General features: G+C 40.0%; 1 protein-coding gene across 2 annotated transcripts in view; it reads left to right on the forward strand.

Moving 5' to 3' along the window:
* LOC110532696 (rho guanine nucleotide exchange factor 25) overlaps window positions 1–14,244 on the forward strand; it is a 100,982-nt gene that overhangs the window by 63,946 nt on the left and 22,792 nt on the right. For both annotated transcript variants that reach the window (XM_036988725.2, XM_036988726.2), the window contains exons 6-7: window positions 259–362; window positions 498–567. In XM_036988725.2, coding sequence (XP_036844620.2) covers window positions 259–362; window positions 498–567 — 174 coding nt within the window. The remainder of the gene's footprint in view (window positions 1–258; window positions 363–497; window positions 568–14,244) is intronic.

The following is a 14,244-nucleotide window of genomic DNA, read 5'->3' on the forward strand; positions in this document are numbered from 1 at the left end:
AAGACTTCAGACAGTTATTTTTGGCCCAGTGATGTTATGGCAACATAATACCGACCTGCCTATGTTTGGAAAGCTTTTCCAAGTCAGAAATGGTTGTTTACCAGGTAATTTGTTATGTACAGTATATGTGGCAGAACTACATAGACTTTAGCTCAACAGGTTAACACAGTCTTGTTGTGTGCAGGAGACCTGGGCTTGAATCCCAGTAAGTAAGTACAGGATATGAGATCTGAGGTTGGGTGTATGTTTCCTGTACAGGGCTACATGGTCACTATGACTAGTAAAGGTATACCAGCCGACATGAAGGGAAAAGACAAGATCGTGTTCGGAAACATTCATCAAATTTTCGACTGGCATAAAGAGTGAGTATCGGAGATACTGTACAGTGTGTGTGTGTGTGTGTGTGTGTGTGTGTGTGTGTGTGTGTGTGTGTGTGTGTGTGTGTGTGTGTGTGTGCGTGCGTGTGTGTGGTGTTTGTAACCTGTCTCTCTCTCTAGCTACTTCATGGGCGAGCTGGAGAAATGTATAGCAGAACCAGAGAGACTGGCCCAACTTTTCATAAAGCATGTGAGTCTACACACACGGACACACACAGGGACACACACACGCAGACACACACACACACACGGACACACATGGACACACACACAAGCACATGGACACACACAGATACAGGTGTGTCCTGTGTCCATTTGGGGTCTGTTGAGGTATAACGCTGTAAGGAAACACATGAAAAGCTCCTGTTTATCCACCAACACATCTCTGTATTTCAGCTGCTAGCATTCGCCCCCTCACTCGCACTCGCACCCTTACACACACACAAACACACACACACACGTTTCCCCCTCCACTTCCTTGTTGTTGATACCAAGGATTTCAGACCTGCCTGTGTTTTCCTAGCCACAGACAGGCTGGCTAGCATCTTGACCAGCCCAGACAGAACCGGTCAGTCAGGAAGCGTGTGTGTGGCTGGACCGAGCGGTCAGGAAGCATGTGGAGAAAAACAGCTGCAGTTTGAAGAAGCAAACAGAAAAAAGCCACATGAATAAGAATCCGTAATAATAAACACTTGACTAGACTCTTTGTGGCTATTTTCCTCCGGCTTTAAAGATGACTATATCTGTACTGTATCTGGTCGATAAACTGCTGATCAACAGAGATTTTTTTACTGAGCGGTCCCAAACATACAGATCAAAAATATAAACGCAACAGGTAAAGTATTGGTCCCAAGTTTCATGAGCTGAAATTTAAGATCCCAGTAATGTTCCATACACACACAAAAAGCTTATTTCTCTGAAGTCTTGTGTACACATTTGTTTTCATCCCTGTTAGTGAGCATTTCTCCTTTGCCAAGATAATCCATCCATCTGACAGGTGCGGCATATCAAGAAGCTGATTAAACAGCATTATCATTACACAGGTTCACCTTGTGCTGGGGACAATAAAAGGCCACTCTAAAATGTGCAGTTTTGTCTCACAACACAATGCCAGAGACGTCTCAAGTTTGCGCAATTGGTATGCTGACTGGAATGTCCACCAGAGCTGGTGCCACCCATTGAGCATGTTTGGGATGCTCTGAATCAAAGTGTACCGTTGCCGCCAATATCCAGCAACTTTGCAAAGCCATTTGAAGAGGAGTGGGACAAAATTCCACATGCCACAATCAACAGCCTGATCAACTCTATGTGAAGGAGATGTGTCGCGCTGCATGAGGCAAATGGTGGCCACACCAGACACTGACTGGTTTTCTGATCCACGACCCCTTTTTTTTATGTATCTGGGACTACAGTAACAGATGCATATCTGTGTTCCCAGTCATGTGAAATCCATAGATTAGGGCCTAATGAATTTATTTCAATTGACTGATTTGTCTGTATAAACTGTAACTCTGTAAAATTATTGCGTTCATTATTTTGTTCAGTATACCAACAAGACCGTAAATACACATCTTGAAGCAACCACATACAGTGGGGAGAACAAGTACTTGATACACTGCCGATTTTGCAGGTTTTCCTTCAACTGTGAGAGACGGAATCTAAAACAAAAATGCAGAAAATCACATTGCATGATTTTTAAGTAATTCATTTGCATTTTATTGCATGACATAAGTATTTGATCACCTACCAACCAGTAAGAATTCCGGCTCTCACAGACCTGTTCGTTTTTCTTTAAGAAGCACTCCTGTCCTCCACTCATTACCTGTATTAACTGCACCTGTTGGAACTCATTACCTGTATAAAAGACACCAGTCCACACACTCAATCAAACAGACTCCAACCTCTCCACAATGGCCAAGACCAGAGAGCTGTGTAAGGACATCAGGGATAAAATTGTAGACCTGCACAAGGCTGGGATGTGCTACAGGACAATAGGCAAGCCGCTTGGTGAGAAGGCAACAACTGTTGGCGCAATTATTAGAAAACGGAAGAAGTTCAAGATGACGGTCAATCACCCTCGGTCTGGGGCTCCATGTGAGGCATCAATGATCATGAGGAAGGTGAGGGATCAGCCCAGAACTACACGGCAGCACCTAGTCAATGACCTGAAGAGAGCTGGGACCACAGTCTCAAAGAAAACCATTAGTAACACACTACACCGCCATGGATTAAAATCCTGCAGCGCACGCAAGGTCACCCTGCTCAAGCCAGCGCATGTCCAGGCCCAACTGAAGTTTGCCAATGACCATCTGGATGATCCAGAGGAGAAATAGGAGAAGGTCATGTGGTCTGATGTGACAAAAATAGAGCTTTTTGGTCTAAACTCCACTTGCCGTGTTTGGAGGAAGAAGAAGGATGAGTACAACCCCAAGAACACCATCCCAACCGTGAAGCATGGAGGTGGAAACATCATTCTTTGGGGATGCTTTTCTGCAAAGGGGATAGGACGACTGCACCGTATTGAGGGGAGGATGGATGGGGCCATGTATCGCGAGATCTTGGCCAACAACCTCCTTCCCTCAGTAAGAGCATTGAAGATGGGTCGTGGCTGGGTCTTCCAGCATGACAACGACCCGAAACACACAGCCAGGGCAACTAAGGAGTGGCTCCATAAGAAGCATCTCAAGGTCCTGGAGTGGCCTAGCCAGTCTCCAGACCTGAACCCAATAGAAAATCTTTGGAGGGAGCTGAATGTCCGTATTGCCCAGTGACAGCCCCGACAGCCTACGTTTCCTGTAGTTCTTGACCAGGTTTGCACACACTGCAGCAGGGATTTTGGCCCACTCCTCCAGAAAGACCTTCTCCAGATCCTTCAGGTCTCAGCCCAGCGACAGGCCCGAAACCTGAAGGATCTGGAGTAGGTCTGTATGGAGGAATGGGCCAAAATCCCTGCTGCAGTGTGTGCAAACCTGGTCAAGAACTACAGGAAACATATGATCTCTGTAATTGCAAACAAAGGTTTCTGTACCAAATATTAAGTTCTGCTTTTCTGATGTATCAAATACTTATGTCATGCAATAAAATGCTAATTAATTACTTAAAAATCATATCATGTGATTTTCTGGATTTTTGTTTTAGATTCTGTCTCTCACAGTTGAAGTGTACCTATGATAAAAACAATTACAGACCTCTACATGCTTTGTAAGTAGGAAAACCTGCAGTGTATCAAATACTTGTTCTCCCCACTGTATTTAGTACATTTTGACCCCCCCCACACATGTTTTTAAATGTACATTTGAGTCATTAAGCAAACACTCTTATCCAGAGCGACTTAGCAATTAGGGTTAAGTGCCTTGCTCAAGGGCACATCAACAGGTTTTTCACCTATTCTGCTTGGGGATTCAAACCAGCAACCTTTCGGTGACTGACTCAACGCTCTTAACAGTTAGGCTACCTGCCGCCCACACACACACTCACACTCAAAGAAAACAGCTGATTTCTGTCGCTGGAACTACCAGAGCTTGCCCTCGAAATATAGTACTGATCTGTTCACAAGAACACATTGAATGCAGTGTTTCATCCTCACAGCCTCCTAGCCCCCTGGCCCATAGACATCCTGTAATTCCCCTACCTGCCTGGTCTCCAGGATGCAGAGATAACGAGCTTCAGAAGAATTGCTAGGTCGAAGGTAGAGTTAGGTTATTCTGCTGTCAAAGGCTCTGCTTACGTGGAGGATAGCAGGACAGCATTGTGGGTACATTATACATATCTTCATTCACAGGTAACTCCATTACTGCTTACACACACACACACACACATTACCACTCCCAGGTTTACCACAGCTCCTCTTCTTTCATCTGACAATTAGTCACACTGGAGGTAGAGAGGTAGAGAGAGAATAGTGAGAAGGGAGAGAGAGTATGTGAGAGAAATAGAGGGAGAGAGAAAGTGTTTCGCTTAAAGACAAATAATTGTTTCTTTGTTCTGTTCCTTCCTTTTAATGGGTAATGGCTCAGAGAAAGACATCATCACACATTGATCTTTGAAGATTCCAGATACATTTTTGCCAGTCAAACAGACATATTAATTTGTGCTAAAAGAGAGAGATACATTTTGTCTAATAAGGTTAATTCCTGAAGTTTTGTTACCTTCCATTTTGTTATTTCCTCATTTTACAAACCCTTGGTTTTGTAACCTCCTAATTTTGCAAACCCTTGGTTTTGTAACCTCCTCATTTTACAAACCCTTGGTTTTGTAACCTACTAATTTTACAAACCCTTGGTTTTGTAACCTCCTAATTTTGCAAAGCCTTGGTTTTGTAACCTCCTAATTTTGCAAACCCTTGGTTTTGTAACCTCCTCATTTTACAAACCCTTGGTTTTGTAACCTCCTCATTTTACAAACCCTTGGTTTTGTAACCTCCTAATTTTGCAAACCCTTGGTTTTGTAACCTCCTAATTTTGCAAACCCTTGGTTTTGTAACCTCCTCATTTTACAAACCCTTGGTTTTGTAACCTCCTCATTTTACAAACCCTTGGTTTTGTAACCTCCTAATTTTGCAAACCCTTGGTTTTGTAACCTCCTCATTTTACAAACCCTTGGTTTTGTAACCTCATTTTGTAAACCCTTGGTTTTGTAACCTCCTCGTTTTACAAACCCTTGGTTTTGTAACCTCCATTTTGCAAACCCTTGGTTTTGTAACCTCATTTTACAAACCCTTGGTTTTGTAACCTCATTTTACAAACCCTTGGTTTTGTTACCTCCATTTTGCAAACCCTTGGTTTTGTAACCTCCTCGTTTTACAAACCCTTGGTTTTGTAACCTCCTCGTTTTACAAACCCTTGGTTTTGTAACCTCCATTTTGCAAACCCTTGGTTTTGTAACCTCCTCGTTTTACAAACCCTTGGTTTTGTAACCTCATTTTACAAACCCTTGGTTTTGTAATCTCCTCATTTTGTAAACCCTTGGTTTTGTAACCTCCATTTTGCAAACCCTTGGTTTTGTAACCTCCATTTTGCAAACCCTTGGTTTTGTAACCTCCATTTTGCAAACCCTTGGTTTTGTAACCTCCTCATTTTGTAAACCCTTGGTTTTGTAACCTCCTCATTTTACAAACCCTTGGTTTTGTAACCTCCTCATTTTACAAACCCTTGGTTTTGTAACCTCCTAATTCTGCAAACCCTTGGTTTTGTAACCTCCTAATTTTGCAAACCCTTGGTTTTGTAACCTCCTCATTTTACAAACCCTTGGTTTTGTAACCTCCATTTTGCAAACCCTTGGTTTTGTAACCTCATTTTACAAACCCTTGGTTTTGTAACCTCATTTTACAAACCCTTGGTTTTGTTACCTCCATTTTGCAAATCCTTGGTTTTGTAACCTCCTCGTTTTACAAACCCTTGGTTTTGTAACCTCCTCGTTTTACAAACCCTTGGTTTTGTAACCTCCATTTTGCAAACCCTTGGTTTTGTAACCTCCTCGTTTTACAAACCCTTGGTTTTGTAACCTCATTTTACAAACCCTTGGTTTTGTAATCTCCTCATTTTGTAAACCCTTGGTTTTGTAACCTCCATTTTGCAAACCCTTGGTTTTGTAACCTCCATTTTGCAAACCCTTGGTTTTGTAACCTCCATTTTGCAAACCCTTGGTTTTGTAACCTCCATTTTGCAAACCCTTGGTTTTTTAACCTCCTCATTTTGTAAACCCTTGGTTTTGTAACCTCCTCATTTTACAAACCCTTGGTTTTGTAACCTCCTCATTTTACAAACCCTTGGTTTTGTAACCTCCTAATTCTGCAAACCCTTGGTTTTGTAACCTCCTAATTTTGCAAACCCTTGGTTTTGTAACCTCCTCATTTTACAAACCCTTGGTTTTGTAACCTCCTCATTTTACAAACCCTTGGTTTTGTAACCTCCTAATTTTGCAAACCCTTGGTTTTGTAACCTCCTCATTTTACAAACCCTTGGTTTTGTAACCTCCTCATTTTACAAACCCTTGGTTTTGTAACCTCCATTTTGCAAACCCTTGGTTTTGTAACCTCCACGTTTTACAAACCCTTGGTTTTGTAATCTCCATTTTGCAAACCCTTGGTTTTGTAACCTCATTTTACAAACCCTTGGTTTTGTAACCTCATTTTACAAACCCTTGGTTTTGTAACCTCCATTTTGCAAACCCTTGGTTTTGTAACCTCCTCGTTTTACAAACCCTTGGTTTTGTAACCTCCTCGTTTTACAAACCCTTGGTTTTGTAACCTCCATTTTGCAAACCCTTGGTTTTGTAACCTCCTCGTTTTACAAACCCTTGGTTTTGTAACCTCATTTTACAAACCCTTGGTTTTGTAACCTCCTCATTTTGTAAAACCTTGGTTTTGTAACCTCCATTTTGCAAACCCTTGGTTTTGTAACCTCCATTTTGCAAACCCTTGGTTTTGTAACCTCCATTTTGCAAACCCTTGGTTTTGTAACCTCCTCATTTTGTAAACCCTTGGTTTTGTAACCTCCATTTTTCAAACCCTTGGTTTTGTAACCTCCATTTTGCAAACCCTTGGTTTTGTAACCTCCTCATTTTGTAAACCCTTGGTTTTGTAACCTCCTCATTTTACAAACCCTTGGTTTTGTAACCTCCTCATTTTACAAACCCTTGGTTTTGTAACCTCCTAATTTTGCAAACCCTTGGTTTTGTAACCTCCTAATTTTGCAAACCCTTGGTTTTGTAACCTCCTCATTTTACAAACCCTTGGTTTTGTAACCTCCTCATTTTACAAACCCTTGGTTTTGTAACCTCCTAATTTTGCAAACCCTTGGTTTTGTAACCTCCTCATTTTACAAACCCTTGGTTTTGTAACCTCCATTTTGCAAACCCTTGGTTTTGTAACCTCCACATTTTACAAACCCTTGGTTTTGTAATCTCCATTTTGCAAACCCTTGGTTTTGTAACCTCATTTTACAAACCCTTGGTTTTGTAACCTCATTTTACAAACCCTTGGTTTTGTAACCTCCATTTTGCAAACCCTTGGTTTTGTAACCTCCTCATTTTACAAACCCTTGGTTTTGTAACCTCCTCGTTTTACAAACCCTTGGTTTTGTAACCTCCATTTTGCAAACCCTTGGTTTTGTAACCTCCTCGTTTTACAAACCCTTGGTTTTGAAACCTCATTTTACAAACCCTTGGTTTTGTAACCTCCTCATTTTGTAAAACCTTGGTTTTGTAACCTCCATTTTGCAAACCCTTGGTTTTGTAACCTCCATTTTGCAAACCCTTGGTTTTGTAACCTCCATTTTGCAAACCCTTGGTTTTGTAACCTCCTCATTTTGTAAACCCTTGGTTTTGTAACCTCCATTTTTCAAACCCTTGGTTTTGTAATCTCCTCATTTTGTAAACCCTTGGTTTTGTAACCTCCATTTTGCAAACCCTTGGTTTTGTAACCTCCATTTTGCAAACCCTTGGTTTTGTAACCTCCATTTTGCAAACCCTTGGTTTTGTAACCTCCTCATTTTGTAAACCCTTGGTTTTGTAACCTCCTCATTTTACAAACCCTTGGTTTTGTAACCTCCTCATTTTACAAACCCTTGGTTTTGTAACCTCCTAATTCTGCAAACCCTTGGTTTTGTAACCTCCTCATTTTACAAACCCTTGGTTTTGTAACCTCCTAATTTTGCAAACCCTTGGTTTTGTAACCTCCATTTTGCAAACCCTTGGTTTTGTAACCTCATTTTACAAACCCTTGGTTTTGTAACCTCATTTTACAAACCCTTGGTTTTGTTACCTCCATTTTGCAAATCCTTGGTTTTGTAACCTCCTCGTTTTACAAACCCTTGGTTTTGTAACCTCCTCGTTTTACAAACCCTTGGTTTTGTAACCTCCTCGTTTTACAAACCCTTGGTTTTGTAACCTCCATTTTGCAAACCCTTGGTTTTGTAACCTCATTTTACAAACCCTTGGTTTTGTAACCTCATTTTACAAACCCTTGGTTTTGTTACCTCCATTTTGCAAACCCTTGGTTTTGTAACCTCCTCGTTTTACAAACCCTTGGTTTTGTAACCTCCTCGTTTTACAAACCCTTGGTTTTGTAACCTCCATTTTGCAAACCCTTGGTTTTGTAACCTCCTCGTTTTACAAACCCTTGGTTTTGTAACCTCATTTTACAAACCCTTGGTTTTGTAATCTCCTCATTTTGTAAACCCTTGGTTTTGTAACCTCCATTTTGCAAACCCTTGGTTTTGTAACCTCCATTTTGCAAACCCTTGGTTTTGTAACCTCCTCATTTTACAAACCCTTGGTTTTGTAACCTCCTCATTTTGTAAACCCTTGGTTTTGTAACCTCCTCATTTTACAAACCCTTGGTTTTGTAACCTCCTCATTTTACAAACCCTTGGTTTTGTAACCTCCTAATTCTGCAAACCCTTGGTTTTGTAACCTCCTAATTTTGCAAACCCTTGGTTTTGTAACCTCCTCATTTTACAAACCCTTGGTTTTGTAACCTCCATTTTGCAAACCCTTGGTTTTGTAACCTCATTTTACAAACCCTTGGTTTTGTAACCTCATTTTACAAACCCTTGGTTTTGTTACCTCCATTTTGCAAATCCTTGGTTTTGTAACCTCCTCGTTTTACAAACCCTTGGTTTTGTAACCTCCTCGTTTTACAAACCCTTGGTTTTGTAACCTCCATTTTGCAAACCCTTGGTTTTGTAACCTCCTCGTTTTACAAACCCTTGGTTTTGTAACCTCATTTTACAAACCCTTGGTTTTGTAATCTCCTCATTTTGTAAACCCTTGGTTTTGTAACCTCCATTTTGCAAACCCTTGGTTTTGTAACCTCCATTTTGCAAACCCTTGGTTTTGTAACCTCCATTTTGCAAACCCTTGGTTTTGTAACCTCCATTTTGCAAACCCTTGGTTTTTTAACCTCCTCATTTTGTAAACCCTTGGTTTTGTAACCTCCTCATTTTACAAACCCTTGGTTTTGTAACCTCCTCATTTTACAAACCCTTGGTTTTGTAACCTCCTAATTCTGCAAACCCTTGGTTTTGTAACCTCCTAATTTTGCAAACCCTTGGTTTTGTAACCTCCTCATTTTACAAACCCTTGGTTTTGTAACCTCCTCATTTTACAAACCCTTGGTTTTGTAACCTCCTAATTTTGCAAACCCTTGGTTTTGTAACCTCCTCATTTTACAAACCCTTGGTTTTGTAACCTCCTCATTTTACAAACCCTTGGTTTTGTAACCTCCATTTTGCAAACCCTTGGTTTTGTAACCTCCACGTTTTACAAACCCTTGGTTTTGTAATCTCCATTTTGCAAACCCTTGGTTTTGTAACCTCATTTTACAAACCCTTGGTTTTGTAACCTCATTTTACAAACCCTTGGTTTTGTAACCTCCATTTTGCAAACCCTTGGTTTTGTAACCTCCTCGTTTTACAAACCCTTGGTTTTGTAACCTCCTCGTTTTACAAACCCTTGGTTTTGTAACCTCCATTTTGCAAACCCTTGGTTTTGTAACCTCCTCGTTTTACAAACCCTTGGTTTTGTAACCTCATTTTACAAACCCTTGGTTTTGTAACCTCCTCATTTTGTAAAACCTTGGTTTTGTAACCTCCATTTTGCAAACCCTTGGTTTTGTAACCTCCATTTTGCAAACCCTTGGTTTTGTAACCTCCTCATTTTGTAAACCCTTGGTTTTGTAACCTCCATTTTTCAAACCCTTGGTTTTGTAACCTCCATTTTGCAAACCCTTGGTTTTGTAACCTCCTCATTTTGTAAACCCTTGGTTTTGTAACCTCCTCATTTTACAAACCCTTGGTTTTGTAACCTCCTCATTTTACAAACCCTTGGTTTTGTAACCTCCTAATTTTGCAAACCCTTGGTTTTGTAACCTCCTAATTTTGCAAACCCTTGGTTTTGTAACCTCCTCATTTTACAAACCCTTGGTTTTGTAACCTCCTCATTTTACAAACCCTTGGTTTTGTAACCTCCTAATTTTGCAAACCCTTGGTTTTGTAACCTCCTCATTTTACAAACCCTTGGTTTTGTAACCTCCATTTTGCAAACCCTTGGTTTTGTAACCTCCACATTTTACAAACCCTTGGTTTTGTAATCTCCATTTTGCAAACCCTTGGTTTTGTAACCTCATTTTACAAACCCTTGGTTTTGTAACCTCATTTTACAAACCCTTGGTTTTGTAACCTCCATTTTGCAAACCCTTGGTTTTGTAACCTCCTCATTTTACAAACCCTTGGTTTTGTAACCTCCTCGTTTTACAAACCCTTGGTTTTGTAACCTCCATTTTGCAAACCCTTGGTTTTGTAACCTCCTCGTTTTACAAACCCTTGGTTTTGAAACCTCATTTTACAAACCCTTGGTTTTGTAACCTCCTCATTTTGTAAAACCTTGGTTTTGTAACCTCCATTTTGCAAACCCTTGGTTTTGTAACCTCCATTTTGCAAACCCTTGGTTTTGTAACCTCCATTTTGCAAACCCTTGGTTTTGTAACCTCCTCATTTTGTAAACCCTTGGTTTTGTAACCTCCATTTTTCAAACCCTTGGTTTTGTAATCTCCTCATTTTGTAAACCCTTGGTTTTGTAACCTCCATTTTGCAAACCCTTGGTTTTGTAACCTCCATTTTGCAAACCCTTGGTTTTGTAACCTCCATTTTGCAAACCCTTGGTTTTGTAACCTCCTCATTTTGTAAACCCTTGGTTTTGTAACCTCCTCATTTTACAAACCCTTGGTTTTGTAACCTCCTCATTTTACAAACCCTTGGTTTTGTAACCTCCTAATTCTGCAAACCCTTGGTTTTGTAACCTCCTAATTTTGCAAACCCTTGGTTTTGTAACCTCCTCATTTTACAAACCCTTGGTTTTGTAACCTCCATTTTGCAAACCCTTGGTTTTGTAACCTCATTTTACAAACCCTTGGTTTTGTAACCTCATTTTACAAACCCTTGGTTTTGTTACCTCCATTTTGCAAATCCTTGGTTTTGTAACCTCCTCGTTTTACAAACCCTTGGTTTTGTAACCTCCTCGTTTTACAAACCCTTGGTTTTGTAACCTCCATTTTGCAAACCCTTGGTTTTGTAACCTCCTCGTTTTACAAACCCTTGGTTTTGTAACCTCATTTTAAAAACCCTTGGTTTTGTAATCTCCTCATTTTGTAAACCCTTGGTTTTGTAACCTCCATTTTGCAAACCCTTGGTTTTGTAACCTCCATTTTGCAAACCCTTGGTTTTGTAACCTCCATTTTGCAAACCCTTGGTTTTGTAACCTCCATTTTGCAAACCCTTGGTTTTTTAACCTCCTCATTTTGTAAACCCTTGGTTTTGTAACCTCCTCATTTTACAAACCCTTGGTTTTGTAACCTCCTCATTTTACAAACCCTTGGTTTTGTAACCTCCTAATTCTGCAAACCCTTGGTTTTGTAACCTCCTAATTTTGCAAACCCTTGGTTTTGTAACCTCCTCATTTTACAAACCCTTGGTTTTGTAACCTCCTCATTTTACAAACCCTTGGTTTTGTAACCTCCTAATTTTGCAAACCCTTGGTTTTGTAACCTCCTCATTTTACAAACCCTTGGTTTTGTAACCTCCTCATTTTACAAACCCTTGGTTTTGTAACCTCCATTTTGCAAACCCTTGGTTTTGTAACCTCCACGTTTTACAAACCCTTGGTTTTGTAATCTCCATTTTGCAAACCCTTGGTTTTGTAACCTCATTTTACAAACCCTTGGTTTTGTAACCTCATTTTACAAACCCTTGGTTTTGTAACCTCCATTTTGCAAACCCTTGGTTTTGTAACCTCCTCGTTTTACAAACCCTTGGTTTTGTAACCTCCTCGTTTTACAAACCCTTGGTTTTGTAACCTCCATTTTGCAAACCCTTGGTTTTGTAACCTCCTCGTTTTACAAACCCTTGGTTTTGTAACCTCATTTTACAAACCCTTGGTTTTGTAACCTCCTCATTTTGTAAAACCTTGGTTTTGTAACCTCCATTTTGCAAACCCTTGGTTTTGTAACCTCCATTTTGCAAACCCTTGGTTTTGTAACCTCCATTTTGCAAACCCTTGGTTTTGTAACCTCCTCATTTTGTAAACCCTTGGTTTTGTAACCTCCATTTTTCAAACCCTTGGTTTTGTAACCTCCATTTTGCAAACCCTTGGTTTTGTAACCTCCTCATTTTGTAAACCCTTGGTTTTGTAACCTCCTCATTTTACAAACCCTTGGTTTTGTAACCTCCTCATTTTACAAACCCTTGGTTTTGTAACCTCCTAATTTTGCAAACCCTTGGTTTTGTAACCTCCTAATTTTGCAAACCCTTGGTTTTGTAACCTCCTCATTTTACAAACCCTTGGTTTTGTAACCTCCTCATTTTACAAACCCTTGGTTTTGTAACCTCCTAATTTTGCAAACCCTTGGTTTTGTAACCTCCTCATTTTACAAACCCTTGGTTTTGTAACCTCCATTTTGCAAACCCTTGGTTTTGTAACCTCCACGTTTTACAAACCCTTGGTTTTGTAATCTCCATTTTGCAAACCCTTGGTTTTGTAACCTCATTTTACAAACCCTTGGTTTTGTAACCTCATTTTACAAACCCTTGGTTTTGTAACCTCCATTTTGCAAACCCTTGGTTTTGTAACCTCCTCATTTTACAAACCCTTGGTTTTGTAACCTCCTCGTTTTACAAACCCTTGGTTTTGTAACCTCCATTTTGCAAACCCTTGGTTTTGTAACCTCCTCGTTTTACAAACCCTTGGTTTTGAAACCTCATTTTACAAACCCTTGGTTTTGTAACCTCCTCATTTTGTAAAACCTTGGTTTTGTAACCTCCATTTTGCAAACCCTTGGTTTTGTAACCTCCATTTTGCAAACCCTTGGTTTTGTAACCTCCATTTTGCAAACCCTTGGTTTTGTAACCTCCTCATTTTGTAAACCCTTGGTTTTGTAACCTCCATTTTTCAAACCCTTGGTTTTGTAACCTCCATTTTGCAAACCCTTGGTTTTGTAACCTCCTCATTTTGTAAACCCTTGGTTTTGTAACCTCCTCATTTTACAAACCCTTGGTTTTGTAACCTCCTCATTTTACAAACCCTTGGTTTTGTAACCTCCTAATTTTGCAAACCCTTGGTTTTGTAACCTCCTAATTTTGCAAACCCTTGGTTTTGTAACCTCCTCATTTTACAAACCCTTGGTTTTGTAACCTCCTCATTTTACAAACCCTTGGTTTTGTAACCTCCTAATTTTGCAAACCCTTGGTTTTGTAACCTCCTCATTTTACAAACCCTTGGTTTTGTAACCTCATTTTACAAACCCTTGGTTTTGTAACCTCCTAATTTTGCAAACCCTTGGTTTTGTAACCTCCTAATTTTGCAAACCCTTGGTTTTGTAACCTCCTCATTTTACAAACCCTTGGTTTTGTAACCTCCTCATTTTACAAACCCTTCGTTTTGTAACCTCCTAATTTTGCAAACCCTTGGTTTTGTAACCTCCTCATTTTACAAACCCTTGGTTTTGTAACCTCATTTTACAAACCCTTGGTTTTGTAACCTCCATTTTGCAAACCCTTGGTTTTGTAACCTCCTCGTTTTACAAACCCTTGGTTTTGTAACCTCCTCGTTTTACAAACCCTTGGTTTTGTAACCTCCATTTTGCAAACCCTTGGTTTTGTAACCTCCTCGTTTTACAAACCCTTGGTTTTGTAACCTCATTTTACAAACCCTTGGTTTTGTAACCTCCTCATTTTGTAAACCCTTGGTTTTGTAACCTCCATTTTGCAAACCCTTGGTTTTGTAACCTCCTCATTTTGTAAACCCTTGGTTTTGTAACCTCCATTTTGCAAACCCTTGGTTTTGTAACCTCCATTTTGCAAACCCTTGGTTTTGT

This window comes from Oncorhynchus mykiss, chromosome 9 (assembly GCF_057628025.1).
Source record: "Oncorhynchus mykiss isolate SJ-2025 chromosome 9, ASM5762802v1, whole genome shotgun sequence".
Taxonomy (NCBI): domain Eukaryota; kingdom Metazoa; phylum Chordata; class Actinopteri; order Salmoniformes; family Salmonidae; genus Oncorhynchus; species Oncorhynchus mykiss.